This window comes from Meles meles, chromosome 21 (genome assembly GCF_922984935.1).
Source record: "Meles meles chromosome 21, mMelMel3.1 paternal haplotype, whole genome shotgun sequence".
Classification (NCBI taxonomy): Eukaryota; Metazoa; Chordata; class Mammalia; order Carnivora; family Mustelidae; genus Meles; species Meles meles.
In genome coordinates, this window is record NC_060086.1 from 19,645,464 (window position 1) to 19,667,831 (window position 22,368).

A 22,368-nucleotide genomic window follows, 5' to 3' on the forward strand; every position below is an offset into this window, starting at 1 on the left:
ACCTGATTTATGGCCTACCAAGCATATATTGTAAATGAGTAGCCTAAAGGAAAGCCATCTTGGGGCGCCTGGGTGGCTCAGCAGGTTAAAGCCTCTGCCTTCCGCGCAGGTCATGATCCCAGAGTCCTGGGATCGAGTCCCACATCGGGCTCTCTGCTCCGCAGGGAGCCTGCTTCCTGCTCTCTGCCTGCCTCTCTGCCTACTTGTGATCTCTGTCTGTGAATAAATAAATAAAATCTTAAAAAAAAAAAAAAGAAAGCCATCTTATCCTTAAGGTAAGGTTGATGCTCCTACTCCCTGAATTCCTTGACATTAAAACTTATGATTCCTGCCTATATGTTAATCTATAATCTTTTGACTTTTGTAAGATATCAAAAAGTATATAACCCTGTAAATAACCCTGTAAGAACCATTCGTTCTTTGGAGCACTTTCTTCCCTGTGAAGACTGTGTTTCCCAGGCAGCTGTCCTACCTTGGGCTCCAATAAAACTTTCTAACTTTTAGGGATTCCGAAAATTTTGTTCATTTTGCATCAGCACATTTAAAGGAGCAAGTCCTATTCCTCAGATCTGTTGAGTTGGAGAAAGGATTAAGATTTCCTGCCTTTGGGGTTTCTGGCTGACTAAGTCAATAGATCATGTGACTCTTGATCTCAGGATCATGAGTTCAAGCCCTACATTGGATGTTGTTTACTTAAAAAAAAGGAATTATTGTCTTAGAGCAGCAGTTCTCATATATGGTCTGGGAGCTCCTGAAAGGGTTCCCAAGACCCTTTCAAGGGGTGCCCAAGGCTAAAACTATTTTCATGATGTCGAGTCTACAATACAGGTTTCCAAAGGCTACTTGACCAGTGATACTCCAAAAGGCTGGCTGCAAAAGCAGTTATGAGAATCCAGCTGTAGTCTATTCATCCAGACTCTACCAAGGTTAGCAAAAATGTTGCTCTTTGCTCTTTTTGCTTTCAAAACGATGTCATTCTTTTCACTAATTTTTTGAAAATAGTTATTTTTCATAAAAAATGTGTTACTCTCATTAATATGTAACAGATTAATTTTAGTGAATTAATAAGTAATTTTAAGTGTCTCTGAATTTTATCTTATTTTTTTAAGATTTTATTTCTTTATTTGTCCGAGAGACAGAGCACAAGCAGAGGGAACAGCAGGCAGAGGGAGAGAGAGGCAGGCTCCCTGCTGAGCAAGGAGCCCAGTGTGGGATTTGATCCCAGGACCCTAGGATCATGACCTGAGCTGAAGGCAGACGCTTAACCAACTGAGCCATCCAGGCTTCCCTAAGTGTTTCTGAGTTTTAATTTCAAAGGCAGTAAATATTGATAGATATAACCTACATGAGCAAAAACTCTTTAGATTCCTCAGTAATACTTAAGAGTGTAAGGAGGTCCTGAAACCAAAATGTTCAAGAACTACTGAACTGCAGCCAGCAGTTTGTAGGTGAAGGTGTTCGTGCCTTGCATGTTTTGCCGTAACCAAACCTACACCCTCTTTCCTTTCCTACCTTTGTTTGCCCACTGCCTCATTTCTCTGAATGTTTGTTGTTTAAATGACTGGTTCCTCATCGTTGGAGGGGCTAATGCTTGCCAACGAGTATCTGAGGAGACTTAGAAACTCCAGGAATTGCAACTCTTGATCTTGGGTTGTGAGTTCAAGCTCCACGTTGGATGTAGAGCTTACTTCAAATAAACAAACAAGCAGGGACGCCTGGGTGGTTCAGTCCGTTAAGCGTCTGCCTTCAGCTCAGGTCATGATCCTTGCTCAGTGGAGAGCCTGCTTTTCCCTCCGCCTGCTCTACGGGTAGCTCCCCCTGCTGGTGCTCTCTCTTTCTGACAAATAAATACGATCTTTAAAAACAAACAAGCAGGGCGCCTGGGTGACTCAGTGGGTTAAGCCTCTGCCTTTGGCTCGGGTCATGATCTCGGGGTCCTGGGATCGAGTCCCACATCAGGCTCTCCGCTTGGCGGGGAACCTGCTTCCTCCTCTCTCTCTCTGCCTGCCTCTCTGCCTGCTTGTGATTTCTCTCTGTCAAAAAAACAACAGCAACAACAACAACAACAACAACAAAAACCTGAAACTCCAGGATTGTGTTAATGATTTTGAAGCTGTTGCCACCAAGTTTACCTTCATTGTCTCCGTGGACTAGCTAAGGTTAGCAAACTTATCAATTAACTCGGTCCATTGTTGCGTCCTTGTGTTTGCATTTACTCCCTTCCTAATCACATCTCATTTCCCCCGCTCTTGCTGCCCAGGGAATGTGGCCTTTCCCAGGCTCCTATTTTCTAGGGAAACTGGACTAACAGAGTTGTATATTATTACTAGCCTATATTATTGGTAAGAAAATAGATATTCAGGGGCGCCTGGGTGGCTCAGTGGATTAAGCCGCTGCCTTCGGCTCGGGTCATGATATCAAGGTCCTGGGATCGAGTCCCGCATCGGGCTCTCTGCTCAGCAGTGAGCCTGCTTCCCTTTCTCTCTCTCTGCCTGCCTCTCTGTCTACTTGTGATCTCTCTCTGTCAAATAAATAAATAAAATCTTTAAAAAAAAAAAAAAAGAAAGAAAATAGATATTCAGGTATCCCCTGCTTTTCAAAAGTTCGCATTGTGCCCCTTGGATTTTAGGAAAGGCCTACATCGAATGTTTCTTCGCTAACCAAAAAAAAATCCAAAGAGGATTTTCACTTTTTCGGAAAAAGGTGAAAAGTGAAAATAGGGCTTCGGGTTGGCTTTTCAGGCAGCAAGCACCCCAAGATCTCTTCTCCAGAACTATGCTCAGCGTCTCAGCAGCAAGCCATCATACCATTGAACTATGCAAGCATCTGTGCTTGATCTCAATTTATATTGTGCTTTTGTTACCAAGATATGTCCTAAGGTATCAGAAAAGCCTAGGAGAGAGGCATCTGGGTGGCTCCTCAATGGAGCGTGCAACCAATGTTGTCAGGGTTGTGGGTTCAAGCCCCACACTGGGCTCAGAGATGACTTAAAAATGAAATCTTTGGGGCACCTGAGTGGCTCAGTGGTTTAAGCCTCTGCCTTCGGCTCAGGTCATGATCTCGGGGTTCTGGGGTCGAGCCCTGCATCGGGCTCTCTGCTCCGCGGGGAGCCTGTTTCCTCCTCTCTCTCTGCCTGCCTCTCTGCCTAGTTGTGGTTTCTCTCTGTCAAATAAATAAAATATTTTAATAAAAAATGAAATCTTTGAAAGAAGAAAGAAAGGAGAGCCTAAAAGAGGTGATTTTTTAGATCTGGGAATGCTCAAAATATTTTCCATATAAATTGATAGTAATGGCTTCTTTGCTTTATGTCTTTTCCACTTGCAAAAGTTTGCACAGAAATGCTCTTCTCTGGGTGCCTGGGTGGCTTGGTGGATTAAGCCTCTGCCTTTGACTTGGGTCATGGTCTCAGGGTCCTGAGATCAAGCCCCATATCGGGCTCTCTGCTCAGTGGAGAGCCTAACCCCCCCCCTTTTTCTCTGCGTGCCTCTCTGCGTATTTGTGATCTCTCTCTCTGTGTCAAATAAATAAATAAAATCTTTTTAAAAAAAAGAAAGAAAGAAGTGCTCTTCTCATGCGTGGAAGGGGAAACCTGTGTGGCTATACTGTGACTCTCCATTTCCATTCTCCTCTATCCTGATCTGTTCCCCCCAGAGCGATCTTTATGGGCCACATCATGGGCTCCGGATCACTCCAGCTTCCGGGAAGTTTCAGAGCTTGGAGGAGCTAGCAGCGATCAGAGGGTAGGAGGAACATGAGATGGAGACTTACTTCCCAGCTTCCTCCCTGCTGAGCCACAGGTTGATAAAGGCTGCATTCCTCCATTGAAGGAACTCCTATCCGGATGAGCCCTCTCCTTCTGCAACTCTCCCTTTCTGTTTCCTGGCTGTGCTCCCTCTCTTTGCTTCTCCCAGCAGGGCAGGGCAGAGCTCTCCATTATTGCTAGCCCCAGGGTTGCTTCACCAGCCCTTGTTGCTTTCCTTAACCCTGCCTGTACCTCTGTAAATAGTCCCTTCACTAAACTCCCCACAATTCCTCTTTGAGGCACCATATGTTTCTTAGTGGTCTCCTATTGATATACACTGAAGGGTTGAGTGACTTTCCCAGGGTCACACAAAGAATGACAACACAATGGAGACTACTCTAACACAGAAAAGGGTGGTGTCCTTTTTGGTTTTGCCAGCCTGCCCAGCCCCCCTCCCAGAATCCTCTGCCCTGCCCAACCAGACGGAATCTGTGATCCCTTTGTTGGGATGGGATTGAATTCCCTAGAGCTCCCTTCCCAGACCTGGCCAGCAACTCCAGTAACCAGAGCTGTGTGAGAAGAAAAGGCCAGGCCACTGGGGTAAGCCACACCCTGAACAGAGGTGAGGTCTCAGGTGAGTCACGCCACTGAGGGGCCACCTCCTCTGTCCCAAGGGCCTGGGCTCACCTACAGCCTTGCCTCACTGAGGACCCAGTACATACATCAGCCTCCCAGCACCTGGCTGTCCTCTCCTTCCACCTTTGCCCACAGGGATCTCCACTCCTCCGTCCCCCACCCAACGGTGTCCTGGAGCTAGGACATCTGCCTCCCACCCCCACCTTGGGCCTCCAGAGATGTGAGATGCTCACAGCCCTCTGGGTGGGGCCTTAGGCTCCCTACTTCCCCCTTCCACCTCCAGATCCTCTCAGATTTCCAGAGATGGGCTCCAGCCAGGGAGGGTGGGGCTGCCCCTGGGACCATCGGGTGTCACAGACTGCCTAGACAGTGACAGAGCTGTGGCTGGGAGCAGACCTTCACCCATCGCCGTGCCTCCGGCTGACTCAAAGGTGCCATGGCCCAGCACCTGCTCCTTGCACTTGCAATCCTCGGTAACTTCAGGTGACAGGAGATGGCTTTAGTGGGCCTGGGTCCTAGTATCTGGGGAAGTCAGAAAGCAGGACTTCTGGGTTCTGTGTGGGTAGTGGGGGTGTCCGAGGAAGGGCAGGAGGACGTCAGAAAAAGGAGGGAGTAAGGCATCAGAAGGAAGAAGAATAGTGTATGAGAGGGGAATAGGGACCCGGGTATCCTGGGGAGATGAAGTAGCTGTAAAGTTTGTGGGGGAGGGGAGTCACGGAGGGCATATCAAAGTTTAGGTCTCCAGCCTCTTCCTGCTTCCCTCTTTCCAGCCTTCAGCCTCATCCCAGGAGCTTTCCAGGACTCAGGTAAGGCAGCCAGACTGGGGGAAGAAATCACGTGGGAGGCGTTAAAGATAGGAGGAGGGGTAGCATGGTGTTGGCAGGGGGGACGCTGAACAAGGGAACTGGGGAAGAGACAGGTAGGGGGTAAGGAATGGAGAACAGGAAGATGGAGGCTGGCAGTGTCAGGGGCTGGAAGTCACCAGTACCTTCCCCTCTTTACCGTCCAACCCCCAGCTCTCAGTCCCACCCAGGAAGAACCCGAAGATCTAGGTAAGGAAGAATGGGGGTTCCTCAGATCTTAAAAAAAAAAAAAAAAAGTTCATTCTGGTTAGGTGAGGAGGGAGGTGTAAGTGTCCGGAAAATTAGCAGTGCCTACATCCTCTTTATCCTTTGTTCAGAGGGACAAATTAAAGTCGGGTGGGAGACAGGCTTTGTCTTGAGTTGCTTGGGCCTCTGGTGTCAGGGACCCGGCAGGCTATGAGCTCCATGATACTCCATCGCAGACTGCGGTCGCCCTGAGCCCTCTGCCCGAATCGTGGGGGGCTCAGACGCGCAGCCAGGCAGCTGGCCGTGGCAGGTGAGCCTGCATCAGAGTGGGGGCCACATCTGTGGGGGCTCCCTCATCGCCCCCTCCTGGGTGCTCTCGGCTGCTCACTGTTTCGTGACGTGAGTATTCGCCCACGTCCGACCCCTCTCCAAAAGCCAAGCCTGCCCCGCAGCTTGACCCGGTGTATTCAACCGCTAACTTGGAACCGAGCTGCGCGCGTCCCCCCGCCCCTCTGCGGGGGTATCCTGGTTCTGAATGTGGGTGACACCGCCGGGAGACTCGCCCCACCACTCCACCAAATATCCGAATCTGAATTCCGTCTGCCCAGTGTCCTCTATCCACCGCCTCAAAATCGGATCTACTCCTCCCCCTTCGGGGAACCTATCTCAGCCTGGATCGCCCCAGCCCCAAATCTAGATCCGACTCTGCCCCTCCTGGGTTCCCACTCTGCCCCTCCTGGGTTCCCACTAAACCCACCTTCTCCCTGGCCTCTGAGCCCCCACCCCCACGACAGTCGGCCCCCATCTTAGGGTCAACCTAATCCCCTCCTGCCTGGACCTCGGCGCAGAAACGGGACCTTGGAGCCTGCGACCGAGTGGTCCGTACTGCTGGGCGTGCACTCCCAGGACGGGCCCCTGGACGGCGCGCACGTCCGCGCGGTGGCCGCCATCCTCGTGCCGGACAACTACACCCGCGTGGAACTGGGCGCAGACCTGGCCCTGCTGCGCCTGGCCTCGCCAGCCCAGCTGGGCCCCGCCGTACGGCCGGTCTGCCTGCCGCGCGCCTCGCACCGCTTCGCTCACGGCGCGGCCTGCTGGGCCACCGGCTGGGGGGACATTCAGGAAGAGGGTAAGTGAGGTTGGGGAAGGGGGGGTCCGGGGAGGTGGGTAACCGGAGAGGTGGAGCCTCGGGAGCAGTCCCCGGGTCGGGACCTCGGGGAGAGTCTGAAAAGCCGCTGCCCGCGGTAGGTGGGTCCTTGGGGCGGGAGTTCGGGAGGTGGGACCCATGGGTCGGGGCCCGAGGCGGGGGGCCTGGAGGGCAGATTTCTGCCCGGCTGCTGCGAAGGGCTCTGCCCATCTCCGTCGATCCTCCTCCCCCAGGGCTCGCAAACTAAGACTCCGGACTCATCCACCCCGATTCCCTCCTCATCTTTCCTTCCAGATTTTTCTTTCCTGGATTTAGGAGCCGACTAGGGTTCCCATCCTAGCTCTGCTATTTAAGACAAAGCACTTCGGGGGCGCCGGGGAGGCTCAGTGGGTTAAAGCCTCTGCCTTCGGCTCAGGTCATGATCCCAGGGTCCTGGGATCGAGCCCCTCATCCGGCTCTCTGCTCCGCGGAGAGCATGCTTCCTCCTCTCTCTCTGCCTGCCTCTCTACCTAGTTGGGATTTCTCTCTGTCAAAAAAAAAAAAAAAAAAAAAAAAAAAGACAAAGCACTTCACCCAATCCATTTCCTCCTCTGAAAATTGAGGAAAATAGTGTCCAGTCCATGGGATTGTTGGGTGGATTAAATGAGAAAATCCATGTCAGGTTTAGAGCACGCTGCCTAACATAGCAGTAACTCATGCAGGTTAGATTTTTTTTTTGCCGTAGGCAATCGTGCACTAAAGCATAGCATCTGGAATATTGTGAGCTCATTCAGCAGATGGCAGCTTCTGCCCTCTTTTCCCCTGTCCCTTTTCCTCCCATCCTCCTCTCCCCTCACTCCTCTTCTACTTGCATACCTCCTGTCTTCTCCCAAGTCACTCTCCTCCATTCAGTTCATCTTTCATTCACTCAACAGGTTACTTCTTGAGCACCTTCTTGGGCCAGGCATTGACTTAGGCATTAGAGATGTATCCGTGAACATAAGCAAAACTCCCTGTCTTCTCAGAGCTTAAGTTCTAGTAGGCAGACAAGCTAGAAATTCAGTAGATAAACAAGCACTATGTTGGAAGGTGTGGGGGGAAAGAGACCACTTTCCCATTCCTCGTCATCCCTATAATCCGGTGCTACCCTTCCATGTTAGCAAGGCCCCCACGATTATTCTTCATGTGCCGTGATCAGACCTGTGTAGTGCCCAGGGCTTTGGCAAGGATGAGGAAGATGCCACAGCCTGTACTTGGAGGGACCCCATCAGGGGGAGAGATGACAAGAAAGGGTCATTCTGAGCACCTGGGAAGTTTGTGTAGATGGCCCCAGACCATCCTGACAAAGGGCACCCGGAACAGGAGATTTTTCTTTTTTTCTTTTTTTCTTTCTTTCTTTTTTTTTTTTTTTTTTTTAGATTTTATTAATTTGACAGAGAAAGAGAGTACAAGCAGGGGGAGCAGCAGGCAGAGAAAGAGAGGGAGAAGCAAACTCCCTGCTCAGCAGGGAGCCTGATGTGGGGCTCCATCCCAGGACCCTGGGATCACAATCTGAGCCAAAGGTAGATGCTTAACCATCTGAGCCACCCAGGTGTCCCCAGAACAGGGGATTTCTGGGAAGGCTTTGTTAAGAGGACATAAGTTAGCATTACAGGAAAGTGGGGGGGGGGGGAGATGGAGGCCACTCTGGGAACCCACATGAGACATATTACTTGGAGAAGGGCCAGGTTGTGAGGCTGGAGTGGAAGGGGAAGAGGCAACAGAGGCCACAAAAGCAGCTAGGGCTGGACCATGAAAGCCTTAAGGTCAAACCCAGGGCCAGAGTACCCCACCAGCTCCCAGGATCCCTAGGACAATCCCCAAACCTCCCTGGTTGACCCTCAGGTACAGTTTCACCATCACGTGACCTTGCAGGATGCTGGGTGGGGAGGGAAGGAGCCTGGTCCACAACTCTCCCCCACCCATTCCTGGAATCTGAGACTTTGTTTCCATCAAAGGCAGGTTCACCTCGGGAAAGGGCAGAGGCCTCAGATGTAAACAGTGGGGTTCATTGATTGTTCTTGGTAAGATCAGAGCTGAGCTTTAAAAACATTCCTCTGTCATGGGGTGCCTGGCTGCCTCAGTCAATTAAGCATCTGACTCTTGATCTCCCCTCAGGTCCTGATCTCAGGGTCATGGGTTTAAGCTCCAAGTTGGACTCCACAATGGGAATGGAACCTATTTAAAATTTTTTTTAATTTAAAAATTAAAAAACAAAAAAGAACATTTCTCTGTCAGCAATAAGTGAAGGGTGGGTTGAGGGGATGGACCAGTAGAAGACTAGGCCAATCATCCAGGCCCAAAGGCCCAAAGTTGTGCCTCCTGAACTAGGGCAGTTGTAGTGAAAACTGCAAGAAGTCATAAATGAGAGGTTTTCAGGACTTGGGAACTGATTGGGGAAGGGAAGCTGAGACGGGATCAAGGAGGATGCACAGACTCCATGCTTGCCAACTTGTCAACTTAGTGTGGGACCACGCTAGGCTATATGGCGTCTTTGTTGAAAAGGGTACCCTCTCAAGACTATACAACCTACACCGGGGCTCAGAGCTTAGTGATTTTATCCCCCACACGCATCTTGTGTCGCCTAGATAACTTTCTCCACTGCACAACCATCCGTGGAAGCTCTCACTTGGTTCTGGGTGAGGCCATTCCCGAGATGAGGATGTGGGAAGAACAGAGAGGAGCAGGAGGCGACAATGACTGGTTTTGAACATAGCTGGCTCGGGTGCCATGGGGTATCTAGACAGAGATGTCCAGGAGCGCCTCAAGGGCACAACACTGAGCTGGGGACCAGGGGACTTCATATCTGCCTCACAGCATTTGCTCTCTGGTTCTGCCTGCAGACCGCCTGCCTCTCCCGTGGGTGCTACAGGAAGTGGAGCTGAGGCTGCTGGGAGAGGCCGCCTGTCAGTGTCTCTACAGCCGGCCTGGCCCCTTCAACCTCACTTTCCAGCTCTTGCCAGGGATGCTGTGTGCTGGCTACCCGGAGGGCCGCAAGGACACCTGCCAGGTGAGGGGAGGCCACCGCATCTGCCCCGCAGGGCCAGGCAGAGCCCTGACCACTAGGAAACAAGAGGAATAGAGCAATCTCATCTCTCTCATATCTGCAAAAAGAGGGCAAGATTGTCAGTGGATGGGATCGATGAGATTATAAGAACCTGGAGCTCAACAAGAGGCCGTTATTCCTTTCGGTGGTGCAGAGGTTACACGCGCGACTCCAGAGGGAGTCAGCCTGCTTAGAAGTCCAGCGCCACTGCTTATGAGCTGTGTGACCTTGGCCGAATTATTTAACCTCCGTATGTCCAAACTTTCTCATCTGGAAGACGGAGTGATAGCACTACTTACCTCATAGGGTGGTTACGACGACAGCAGGAATATGTAACACTTACGACAGTGCCTTGGTCTTTAATAAGAGCTACAATAAGTATTAGCTATTATTATTAGTATCCCACATTCCAGGCCACAGCACAGCACCTGTTACTTAGTAGATATTCAGCAAATAGTTATTTTTTGGTGGCTCAGTGGATTGAGCCGCTGCCTTCGGCTCAGGTCATGATCTCAGGGTTCTGGGATCGAGTCCCGCGTCGGGCTCTCTGCTCTGCAGGGGAGCCTGCTTCCTCCTCTCTCTCTGCCTGCCTCTCTGCCTACTTGTGATCTCTCTGTCTGTCAAATAAATAAATACAAATCTTTAAAAAATGAATTAATCTGGGGTGCCTGGCTGGCTCAGTCCATAGAGTGGGGGACTCTTGCTCTCAGGGTTGTGAGTTCAAGCCCCACATTGGGTGTAGAGATTACTTAAAAATAAAATTGTAAAAAGTAGAGGAAGGATTAATCCTTTATAGAAGTTTCCAGTTATCTTGCTGAAAGCCAGCACATAATATATTTTAACCATCTTCCCCAGAAACTTTCCTCCAATAGCACATATTTCTTTTTAAGATTTATCTATTTATTTGAGAGAGTACGAGCAGGGGGAGGGAGAGGGAGAAGCTGACTCCATACTCGATCCCACCATCCTGAGATCGTGACCGGAGCCAAAATCAAGAGTTGGATATGCTTTGCAGTGTCTGGGCAGCTCAGTCAGTGGAGCATCCTACTCTTGGTTTGGGCTCAGTTCATGATCTCCTGCTTGGAAGATCACCCCAAATCTGGGCTCCCTACTCAGCCGGGAATCTGCTTCCTCTTTCCCTCTCCCTGCTCCTCCCTGAGAGCGTTTCTCTCTCTCAAATACATAAATAGGGGCACCTGGGTGGCTTAGTCAGATAAGCATCTGCCTTGGGCTCAGGTCATGATCTCCAGGTCCTGGGATGGAGTCCCGCATTGGGCTCCCTGCTCAGTGGGGGGTCTGCTTCTCCCTCTCCCTCTGCTCCTCCCCCCACCCCACTCATGCTCTCTCTCTCTTTCTCTCTCTCAAATAAACAAATAGAATCTTTAAATAAATAAGGTTTTTTTTAATTCTCTAAAATAAGAAAGAGTCAGATGTTTAACTGACTGAGCCACCCAGGCGCCCCCAATGGCATGCATTTTTGAGGATGCTCAAGCATGCATGGTGGTGATGGGAATTTGAGCTACATAGTCTTCAGGATCCCTCCCAATTATGAGGTTCCAGAACCTATGGACATAATCCCCTGCCTTCTTGAACAGGATTGCAAACAATTCAGATTGCTCTAAACCATGCACTGTCCAGTGTGCCAGTCACTAGCCACAGTGGCTAGTGAATATTTGAAACATTTTCAGTGTGACTGAAAAATTGAATTTTAAATTTTTAGCTTAAATTTAAATTCAAATAGACACATGTGGGTGGCATCTACCACACTGCACAGCACAGTTCTCAATGATTCCAAGCCTTCTCTGGGACCTCCTCAGGTCACAGAGATGCCTGACCCAGACTACAGAAGATGCCTTAGGAACAATGTTCCTTGAGTGTTTGTTCATTGTAGTTATCCCTGCTTACTCGCTTTCAAACTATCCCTTCTTGCTGCTTTTTTTTAAAGATTTTATTTATTTATTTTAGAGATAGTGACAAAGAGAGAGTGAGTGTGCAAGCGGGGTGAGGAGCAGAGAGGGACAAGCAGACTCCTCACTGAGCACAAGCCAGATCTCATGACCTCAAGATCATGACCTGAGCCAAAAACAAGAGTTGGGCGCTCAACCAACTGAGCCACCCAGGCGCCGCCTTGCTGTTTTTCTAACGGCTTATTTCTAGCAGCCTCTTCCTCCTGAAGTTGGCATCTCTGATTTACTTTAACAATTGGGTGCACTTAGAAACCCAAAACAGGGGGCGCCTGGGTGGCTCAGTAGGTTAAAGCCTCTGCCTTCGGCTCAGGTCATGATCCCAGAGTCCTGGAATCAAGCCCCGCATCAGGCTCTTTGCTCAGCGGTGAGCCTGTTTCCCCCCCCCCCTCTCTCTCTGCCTGCCTCTCTGCCTACTTGTGATCTCTGTTAAATAAATTAATAAAAATCTTTAAAAAAAAAAAGAATCATTTGGCTCTGAACAAGACCTGCAGATCTCTGAAGAGTGGCCTTTGGTGCATTAACTTGGTGCCCGTGGCTTTGGCTGCTCACCAGCCTTTCTGCTTTACAAAGCTTTCTTCTGTTTAAAGTTGTAGGGAATGCAGAGGACAAGGCTCAGACAGGACAGATTTCTAGAAAGTGGTTCTGTATTGGGCAAGAAGAAGAGGTGCAGAACCTTCGTGAGGTGACCCAATATAAACTGGTGGGTCCCTGCGTTGATCCTGTAACACTGAATTATCTATCACCAGGGAGACTCTGGGGGTCCCCTGGTCTGTGAGGAAGGTGGCCGATGGTTCCAGGCCGGAATCACCAGCTTTGGCTTTGGCTGTGGACGAAGGAACCGTCCTGGAGTCTTCACAGCTGTGGCTCCCTACGAGGCATGGATACGGGAACGGGTGACAGGCTCAGAGCCTGGGCCCGCCTTTCCCACCCATTCCTGGGAGCCCCAGTCAGGTCCGTGGGAGCCCAGGGAAGAGAACTGCACCATTGCCCTGCCAGGTGAGGGAGCAGGATCCCTAGATGGTGGCTGGACATGAGAGATTTGAGTCGGGGTGGAAACTGCTGGAGGTCTGGGAGGCCCCCTGACTCAGGCCTCTCACCCCTCAGAGTGCGGGAAGGCCCCAAGACCAGGGGCCTGGCCCTGGGAGGCCCAGGTGATGGTGCCAGGATCCAGACCCTGCCGTGGGGCGCTGGTGTCTGAAAGCTGGGTCTTGGCACCTGCCAGCTGCTTTCTGGAGTGAGTGAAAACCCAGTCTCAGACATATTCTTGCCCCGCCCCCGCCCCCACTGGCCTGAGACATTATCTCCCTGACCCTGGCCCTTTCCCCTATGTGGGGTGGGAGTAGAGGTGGAGGGGCGCAATGGTCTGGAGGGCGGGGCCTCACTGGCAGGTGTAGGACCAGCTTGCAAAGCGGGGTCCCTGTCTACTGGGGACGAGTAGGAGGTAGTATAGGTTCGATCCAGGACGCTGGGTTCTCAGTACACAGTTCTCTGGAAGTCCAAAGTCCAAGCCAGACGCGCGTGGCTTTTGAGCCGAGTGTGCAGGATCCAGCCCACGGTTTCCCCCATCCCGCAGCCCCATCAACCCAGACAGCTCGCCCGGCGACCTGGACAGCTGGCGCGTGCTGCTGCCCTCGCGTCCGCGCGCAGAGCTGGTGGCGCGCCTCGTGCCGCACGAGAATGCCTCGTGGGACGACGCCTCGGACCTGGCGCTGCTGCAGCTGCGAGCGCCCGTGAACCTCAGCACCGCCCCGCGGCCAGTGTGCCTACCTCACCCAGAACACTATTTCCTGCCCAGGAGCCGCTGCCGCCTGGCTCTCTGGGGTCGCGGGGGTGAGCAGAGAGCCCGCGCGCGGCCGGACGGAGTCGGGTGGGACTCCTCCGCACCGCGGGCTCCCTTTCTCCTCCCTTCCAGAACCCGCGGCCGGCCCCAATGCACAGCTTGAGGCAGAGCTGTTGAGCGGCTGGTGGTGTCACTGCCTGTACGGCCGCCAGGGGGCGTCGGTGCCGCCGCCGGGAGACCCGCCGCTTGGGCTGTGCCCCGCCTACCAGGAGGAGGAGGAGGCGGGCCGCTGCTGGGTGAGCGATGGGGGCGGGGCTCGCGGGGCTCGCGGGGCTCGCGGAGCTCGCGGGGCTTGCAGGGCGGGGTTTGAGGGGCCTGGGAAGGAGGCCGAGAGCTCCGGGGCAGGGCGGAGATTAAGGCGGGTCCTGAAGGCTCTGGGGGCGGAGTCTGGCCCTTGAGGACTCCAGGAAGGGGCCTGGAATGGCCCTGGGGGATGTCTGGCCTTCTTGCTACCCCTAGCTTAAAGAGTATCCTAAAGTGAGGGGGGCGCCTGGGTGGCTCAGTGGGTTAAAGCTTCTGCCTTCGGCTCAGGTCATGATCCCAGGGTCCTGGGATCGAGCCCCACATCGGGCTCTCTGCTCAGCGGGGAGCCTGCTTCCTCCTCTCTCTGCCTGCCTCTCTGCTCACTTGTGATCTCTGTCTGTCAAATAAATAAATAAAATCTTAAAAAAAAAAAAAAGAGTATCCTAAATTGAGGGCTGACTTAGACAGATTAGCACTGGAGCCTGGCTGGGAGGAGGGGGGACTTGTTATGCTTGAGTACGGGGAGAGACAGTGGAGTACAGAAAAGCCCCAGGACCTTTGAGAGCCGCTTGCTTACCGTCGTCGCTCACACACTCTTGCTGCAGAACTACTCTCACTGGAGCCTTCTGTGCCAGGAGGAGGGGACCTGGTTCCTGGCCGGAATCAGCGATCTCTCCAGTGGCTGCCTACGTCCCAGAGTCTTCTACCCGCTGCAGACCCATGGCCCATGGATCAGCCATGTGACTCGCGGAGCCTACCTCGAAGACCAGCTGACCTGGGACTGGGGTCCCCAGGGGGAGGAGACTGAGACACAGACTTGTCCCCCCACCACAGAACATGGTGGTGAGGGCTCAAAGTATCCTTAGGGCTTTGGGACTTAGAGGTCCTACATGGGCTGAGATCCATGAGAGAGTCTTCAGGGTTCAGCTGTGGAGCCCCCACTTAAGTGGTCACCTCCTCTCCCTAGCCTGTGGCCTGAGACCAGAGCCCGCTGTGATGGGGGTCCTGTGGCCCTGGCTGGCAGAGGTGCACGTAGCTGGAGATCGAGTCTGCACTGGGATCCTCGTGGCCCCAGGCTGGGTCCTGGCAGCCACTCACTGTGTCCTCAGGTGGGTCTCACCCATCTCTTGGACAAGAGGGAAAAATTGAGATGGGCAAAAGGACTCTAAAAATAGTGGCATATTCTCCCTTTAAGGCTCTGACAGTACAGGGAATTGCAACAAGTGTTTTGAGATTGAAGAGAGATTTGGAAAGAGGAATCATGAATGGAGTGACCTTGGAGTTCATTCTGCCCTGTCCCCTACACTACAGGACTGGGGGAGCAGGTGGTGACATTGGGCTTTTTTTTTCCAACAGGCCAGGCTCTACAACCGTGCCTTATATTGAAGTATACCTGGGCCGGGCAGGGGCCATCCCCCTCCCACAGGGCCACCAGGTATCCCGGTTGGTCATCAGCATCCGCCTGCCCCGGCACCTGGGACTTCGGCCCCCCTTGGCCCTCCTGGAGCTGAGCTCCCGGGTGGAGCCCTCCCCATCAGCCTTGCCCATCTGCCTTCACCCAGGGGGTGTCCCCCTGGGGGCCAGCTGTTGGGTCCTGGGCTGGAAGGACTCGCGGGACCGAGGTGAGAGCCCAGGGTCCTGGGGGTGAGAAGTGACTGAAGGCCAGAAATCCTGTGACAATTCTCTCTCCTCTCTAGTCCCTGTGGCTGCAGCTGTCTCCATCTTGATGCCTCGACTCTGTCACTGTCTCTATCAGGGCATTCTGCCCTCTGGGACTCTCTGTGTTCTGTATTCAGAAGGTCAGGAGGACAGATGTGAGGTAAAGGGAGGAGAAAGGCCGTGCTGGGCAACCAGGTCCTAGAGAGAGAATGGGGTTGGAATTCTTGAGTGCTGGGCCCCAGGTGGGAAGCAGCAGCGCTTCCTTGCCGGACTTCAGAGAGAGACTGGGGCCAGGAAGCCCAAGGATGGGGACAAGCAGTGCTTTATAGCTGGACTCTAAGAAGGGGCAGGGAATCAGGAGGAAGAAAGAGTAAGAGACCCTTTGGGATTTGACTCTGATACCGCAGGTGACCTCAGCACCTCCACTCCTGTGCCAGACCGAGGAGGGCTCCTGGGTCCTCATGGGCATGGCTGTTCGAGGGAGCCAGGAGCTGTTTGCTGCCGTTGCCCCTGAAGAGGCCTGGATCTCCCAGACAGTGGGGGAGGCCCATTTCCTGCCTCCCAGTGGCTACCCCTACTGGCCCCCAGGAGGCAGCGATCTCTGTCCTCCCGACATGGCCAGGGCCTCAGGCTCCCCTCAGGCTGCTTTATTCCTGCTGCTACTAACCCCCCTGATCCAGGGCTGAGGGAGCCGGGATCTCCCGCTCAACCTTCCCCTCCCCCCAACTCCCTCCTGCCCTCCACTTCCCGCCCAGTAGGGCTGGAATGTGGCCCAACCGGCTTTGTTCCCTCACCCGGAACCTCCAGAGCGCCCCACCCACCTGGGCTGCAGCGGCTTTGGATAATTGGGTCCCAGTGCCCAGCTATTTCGGGCACAGGAATCCTTGGGGGCAGCGGGAAGCGGACAATAAAGGTGTAAACACAGACACGTGGCCTTGTGGCATTGCTCGGGCAGGCGGAGGGGCTGGGGGAAGCCCAAGAATAGGGCCCAGCCCTTCTGGGCCTCTGTGAGTCAGGCCTTGGGCTCCCAGGAAATGTGTCCCTGATAACGAGGCAGCTGCCCCTCATTCCTGCCCCAGGGCGGGGGAGGTGGGGTGGCAGCTGGGTGTGTGTCACCTCCCCAGTGGAATCAGCATCCCTAGCACCTGCCAGACACCTCAGCCCTAGCTCAGACTCTACTGCCCTGGCCCCGCCTCCCAGAGCAAGGATTGAGGGTGAGGGTTGAGGAAGGGTCACAGTCTGGGAGTCCAGGGTCTACCATATTCTATATCCACAGACAGCTGCCCTCTCATATACACCCTCCAGGGTTCCCAGTTCACACATGGCATGTCCTTCAGTGGTTCCCCCATTTTTACATCCTGCCCAGTGTCCCCAGAGTTAGGGCACCATCATGCATCCTTGGGTGTACATCCATCGCACTCCCTCTCCCTTCATTTTTCGAAAGATTTTATTTATTTATTTGAGATAGAGAATGAAAGAGAGAGAGAGCAAGGGAGGTGAGGGCAGAGGCAGAGAGAGAAGCAGGCTCCCCGCTGAGCAGGGACCGGATCCTGGGATCATGACCAGACCCAAAGCCAGATGCCTAACCGACCAAGCCTCCCAGGCGCCCCCTCTCACCCACCATTTATTAGTGCCCCTCATTGTGTGAATTCAACCACTTCCCTGCTAATTACGATACGAACTCAAGGGGTCTGGGGTCTGATAGATCAGCCCCTGAAGTGCTCCCAAGGCAAAAGGGTGCACATATGGACACCCCTGGCTGGGGATTGGGAAAAGGTCACAGAAGAGGGGATGTTTGAGTACAGAAAAGGGACAAATGGAGACCTGGGGAAAGAGGAGTGCTTGGAGAGGAAGCCAGCTGATGAGGGTAGCAGAGGGGTCCTCTCTGGGGCTGGAGTCACCATCTCTGGGTTGAGTGGGCAGAGAATAGGGGAGGGGAAGTAGGAAGTAGGAAGTTCTTGGGAGATTAAGTTGCTGGACAGAGGTTCTTAAAGAACCGGGCTTATCATTAGCTGCCAGATCCCAAAGAGAGTATTACCTCCCCACCCGGGCCCTGTACCCAGACAGTCACCCATATGCCATCCCCCACAAACATTTCATACACCCACCCTCTACCCAAACCCACCACAGTGTCCAGTGTTGCCCCCTCCTCCCCAGCAATTAGCCTCTAGCTCCTCACCCACTCCAGGAATTCCCTGCCCTCCAGGAAGGGCCCCGAAGTTTTGGCTAAAAGGTCCCATATAGAAAGTAGGTGGGGGAGTGGGGCTCTGTTTTTCTGAGGCTTGAAGCCAACATATATGCCCAGTTGCCCACAGACCCATACGGGGTCAGAGGATGAACCTGACCTCCAAACTGGTCCCATGGACCTCCGTCCCCTGAGCCTGTACCACCTGTTTCCCCCACCGGAGAAGGCTTTCCCTGGATTGCCCTTCTTCTCTACCTGCCTTGACACCTTCCCAGATCCCCTCCGGCCTTCCTGAGGAATCCCTTCTTGATGTGAACCTATGTCAAGCTTCTGTGAACAGGCCCCCAGAGCCCCCATTCTTCTTTAGCATAGTGTCTGGCTTGAAATTATTCCATAATTTCTGGGTGATTATTTGATTCAGACCTGTCACCCTGTTTCACGGGTTGCTCAGCGAAGGCAGAGATGGTGTCTGTTTTTGTCTCCTGTGCCTGGAACATAGGCACTCGGGAAATATCTATAAGATGACTGGCACTGCCATCCCACTCAGCACACCTCACCACACACAGGGGACGCTGCAGACTCTACAGAGGAGACTGCAATGGCCGGCCCGGAGCAGCCCCAGGTGTCCTGGGCTCAGCCACCAGGCCTAAGGAGAGAAGAAAGGTCAGAAGCACAACTGCCCCAGGACAACAAAGGCTGGGCCAGGCCCTGGGGGACATAACTGGTCTGGGAGACTTGCAAGACCTGGGACAGAGGGCAGTGGGGTCACATTCTAGGGAGGCTAGCTATCAGGGATTTGCGCGCACAGAAACACACACACAGAGCCTGGGGGTCTGGGAGGACTTAGGACTCTGTCAGCAGGAAAAGCTGGTGGAGCTAAGCAAGAAGGGCGGGGCTAGGGGAGGGGCAGGCAGGTAGGTGCCCTTCCCCCGGGATCCAAGCTCTGGAAGGTCTCTACGTTGCCAGGCCCCGCTGGAGAAGTGTCCTCTCGGCGAGCTACGCAGACCCCAGCGTCTCCCTTTGTGCCTTATCCCTGACTTGGAAGCTAGCCTTGGACGTCTATTCCCCCTTCGCAGCTTGGATTCCAAGATCCCTTCCCTCTGGGGCCAATACCTGGAACTTGTGTTTGAAACCAGCTCTAGGTACCTTCCCCTCGGGTGCCTGGTGTCTCTCCCCAGGGGCCCTGGTCCTGGGCCATGGCCCACAGGGCAGGCCTGGGGCCTGGGTGGCTGGGGGCTGTGGCCATTCTGCTTTTTCTTGGATTATTCCGGTCCGGACTTGGTGAGTATTTGCATTGGTCAGAGTGTGGGGCTCGGGGGAAGGGTGGTGGTCATAGGCAGAGGGTATAACACTTTTCTGGGCACATCCCTTATCCTGGGCTCAGGAACGCCAGGCTTCAACCTCTCTAGCTCTGGGCCTCCCCCCACTTCCCTTCAGCTTTGGCCTCCTGGGGGGCACAGGGTGAGGGACAATCCTCTGGAGGAGTGGCAGGTGCGGAGGGGTCTGGGACCTCTAGTCTTAACTGTTTCCCTTCCCTCTTTCTCTCCTCCTCCAGGGGCTGATGGGGATGAAGGTGAGGCTTGTGTGGGGGAGGGGAAAGGAAGGGGACTGGGATTCAGATTCCAATGGAATGTTTCCTGAGTGCCTGACCCCCTCTCCCGGGAGGGCCATCTTACCACCCTTATTGCCTTATGTAAATCTTCTCATTAGTCCATGAGATGGGGATTATAACCCTCATTCCATGGAGAAAGAAACTGAGGTACTGAGAAGTGACTTGCCCAAGAGCACACAGCCAGTTGGAGGCATAGCTGGGATTTTAAACCCAGGTCTGACTCCAAATGTATGACCTTTGCGGAAAACCGACCAGGGGTTACTCCCTGGCAAGGCACACTACCAGACTCTGAGTCTGGTTTTCACGCCCTGCCTCACCGCATACTGCTGGCTGTGTATTCTTGGCCAGTCCTCTTGCCTCAGAAATGAAGTCGATGTTGGTTGTCTCCCGGGGCCCAGTGAGGACTCAGGGACATAAAGGAAGTGAAAGCCCTCTCCCAGCCCGGTGTGGTGCTTGATCAGTCACTAGATAGTAGCTATTGTCGTTATGATGAGGGCAGAAGGAGGAGCTTGGCTGGACAGTTTCGCTGTACCAGGCCAGGTGACTTTGTGATGGGCTGTTGGGTCCAGCTCCAAACGGTCACAGCCTCAGTGGGGGTGAGGCTGTCCTGGAAACCAGATGTTCTGGGTGAGAGTCCTGTTGTTTGGTCAACACATATCCATGACTCCAGCTGTGTGTGTGCCCAACCCTGGACTGGGCCTGGGGGACAAGGAGATCTGCTCCAGTCCCTGTCACTAGGGAATGCCCGGACTGGGGACAGCTGAAAGAGTCACAGACACCAGCACCACCGTTGTGTGATGGGACAGTGTTGGGGGAAGCATGCCGCCCCCCCCCAAGGCCCGCCGCCGCCGCCAAGAGCTGCCAACATCATCCAACTCAGCCTGCCCGGTCAGGAGAGGCTGACATTTGAATTGCCTCCACAGGCAAATAGGTTTGCTGAGCTGAGAAGGGATGCGGAAAGGTATGCTCGAGCACCAGAGTGACCTGGATAAGCGAAGGTCTACAGGCAAACAAGTGTGTGGCCCAGTGTGTGTGGCAGGAAGTGTCCTGAGGGATGGCTAGAGTAGGTGGTAGTGTCATGGAAGGTCTGGAATGTATCTTAAGGGCAGTGAGGAACCAGGAAAGGATTTCAGCTGAAGTGTGACCTGATCACATTTGTCATTTATAAAGATCTTCTGACTTGTGAGGAGTGGACGGAAGGTAAGACCTGAGAGAAAGGAAGCTGGATGAAACCCCGGTTAGGTAACGAGGATGGTAAGGGGGCAGAACTAACCGTGCCCACTGAGCAGTAGGATGGGGACAAATAGGTGGCTGGCTCCTGTGAACTCACTTCCCAAGCTCCAAACCAGATTGTCGGGACGTGGCAGGCCCGAGGAACCTGATGTAGGGGGTGCACCCCAGAAGGACCTGACCCCTTCCCCTTCCTCCCTGGACAGCTTCCTGCGGTGTGACCTTCCAAGCACGCATCACTGGTGGTAGTGGCGCAGCCGCCGGCCAGTGGCCCTGGCAGGTCAGCATCACCTACGATGGCACCCACGTGTGTGGCGGTTCTCTCGTGTCTGAGCAGTGGGTGCTCTCCGCCGCTCACTGCTTCCCAAGGTACCGGCTGGGCAGTGGGCATCTGGGCAGGGAGTCAAAAGTGGGCTAAGGTCAAAGTTGAGGGATCAATCTAGGCCAGAGGTTGGGGTGCTTGGGTTGGGTCTAGGGGTAGCAATAATGGAGTCTGAAAGGATGTGTCAGGAGAGAATGTCAGAGGTCACAGGTCACAGGATAAAACTAATATGCAGTTCAGGATCTAAAAGGCCCTTCATTTGGGACCAGAACCTGGGGTTGGATGGAACAGGGATCCCCAGCAGGGATCAGGGAACTAGGAGAGATCTCCTGGGTCCCAGTCTTGGCCCCTCTGCCTGCAGGGAGCACCTCAGGGAAGACTATGAAGTAAAGCTGGGGGCCCACCAGCTGGACTCCTACAGCTCCGAGGCCGAGGTCCGCACCGTGGCCCAGGTCATCGCCCACTCCAGCTACCGCCAGGAGGGCTCCCAGGGTGACATCGCACTCGTCCGGCTCAATAGGCCCATCACCTTCTCCCGCCACATCCGGCCCATCTGCCTCCCTGCGGCCAACGCCTCCTTCCCCAATGGCCTCCAGTGCACTGTCACTGGATGGGGCCACGTGGCACCCTCAGGTGAGGTGGGCGCAGACCTCTAGAGGCATGCATGGGGGGTGCACCTGACTCAGGGGTAGGAGGCCCCAGGCGAGCATCTTTTGCTCCCACAGTGAGCCTCCTGGCGCCCCGGCAGCTACAGCAACTTGAGGTGCCACTGATCAGCCGTGAGACGTGTAAGTGCCTATACAACATTGGCGCCAAGCCCGAGGAACCCCACAGCATCCAGGAGGACATGGTGTGTGCCGGCTACGTGAAGGGGGGCAAAGATGCCTGCCAGGTAAATGCAGGGGGTCCTGGGAGACAAGTGCCTCTTGGCAGATGAGGGTCGGCGGGGCTGGCGGGGGGTGACCTGAGGCCCCAGGGCTTCATCCTGACAGTCACTCTGTTTCCTTTCAGGGAGACTCTGGGGGCCCACTCTCCTGCCCTGTGGGGGGCCTCTGGTACCTGGCAGGCATCGTGAGCTGGGGGGATGCCTGTGGGGCCCCCAACAGGCCTGGCGTGTACACTCTGACCTCCAGCTATGCCTCCTGGATTCACTATCACGTGACAGAGCTCCAGCCTCGTGTGGTGCCCCTTGTGGAGGAGTCCCAGCCTGACGGCCATCTCTGTGTCAACCATCAGGCCTTCAGCTCGGCCCCAGCCCGGGGCTTATGGGGGCTCATCCTTCTGCTGCCATTAGGCCTGACCCTGGGCCTCATCTGCTAAGCTGGTCATCCTGGGAGCTGACCCTGCTTCCTGGACTTCCACACTGTACCCAAGGACAGAAGCCTGGCCCGGGAATGGACCTGGCCTTTTCCTTACATCTTCTGGGCCTGGGGACTGGCTGGAGCCACTCCTTCCTCCCCACACTTGTGGGAGCCCCCTCGTCTGGGTCTGTTCTTTGGGACTACAACCCACAGTGAGGCGGTTTCTCACCTGTGGTATTGGCTAGAACCTCTGTCCATCTGTACCTGCTGGTTGGACTCCTATGGAGCCTCTGAGGACCCTTAACGATGAAAATGAGCCCTGACTCCCCGCTTTGTTTCCAGAAGACGGGGCACCTGCCTAGTCAGTTGCT

The 22,368-nt window shown here is 54.1% G+C and overlaps 2 protein-coding genes across 5 annotated transcripts; both read left to right on the forward strand.

Annotated features, from left to right (window-relative positions):
- The first annotated feature begins 4,814 nt into the window (after positions 1–4,814).
- PRSS36 (serine protease 36) lies at positions 4,815–16,644 on the forward strand. Of its 3 annotated transcripts, none has more exons than XM_045993645.1 (15): positions 4,815–4,851; positions 5,149–5,184; positions 5,395–5,430; positions 5,664–5,826; positions 6,276–6,556; positions 9,436–9,602; positions 12,352–12,601; positions 12,710–12,839; positions 13,179–13,435; positions 13,518–13,681; positions 14,294–14,531; positions 14,656–14,797; positions 15,045–15,310; positions 15,386–15,507; positions 15,755–16,644. In XM_045993645.1, the coding sequence occupies exons 1-15, from the start codon at positions 4,815–4,817 to the stop codon at positions 16,031–16,033; spliced, it is 2,568 nt and encodes an 855-aa protein (XP_045849601.1). In that variant the 3' UTR covers positions 16,034–16,644. The 3 variants fall into 3 exon arrangements, with proteins under 3 accessions (XP_045849601.1, XP_045849602.1, XP_045849603.1); XM_045993646.1 differs by having other exon boundaries at positions 13,518–13,666; XM_045993647.1 differs by lacking the exon at positions 15,386–15,507 and having other exon boundaries at positions 15,045–15,123.
- A 1,812-nt stretch (positions 16,645–18,456) lies between these two features.
- PRSS8 (serine protease 8) lies at positions 18,457–22,021 on the forward strand. Of its 2 annotated transcripts, XM_045993340.1 has the most exons (6): positions 18,457–18,813; positions 19,088–19,105; positions 20,581–20,743; positions 21,058–21,329; positions 21,422–21,588; positions 21,708–22,021. In XM_045993340.1, the coding sequence occupies exons 1-6, from the start codon at positions 18,729–18,731 to the stop codon at positions 22,014–22,016; spliced, it is 1,014 nt and encodes a 337-aa protein (XP_045849296.1). In that variant the 5' UTR covers positions 18,457–18,728; the 3' UTR covers positions 22,017–22,021. The 2 variants fall into 2 exon arrangements, with proteins under 2 accessions (XP_045849296.1, XP_045849297.1); XM_045993341.1 differs by lacking the exon at positions 19,088–19,105 and having other exon boundaries at positions 18,459–18,813.
- The last annotated feature ends 347 nt before the right edge of the window (positions 22,022–22,368 follow it).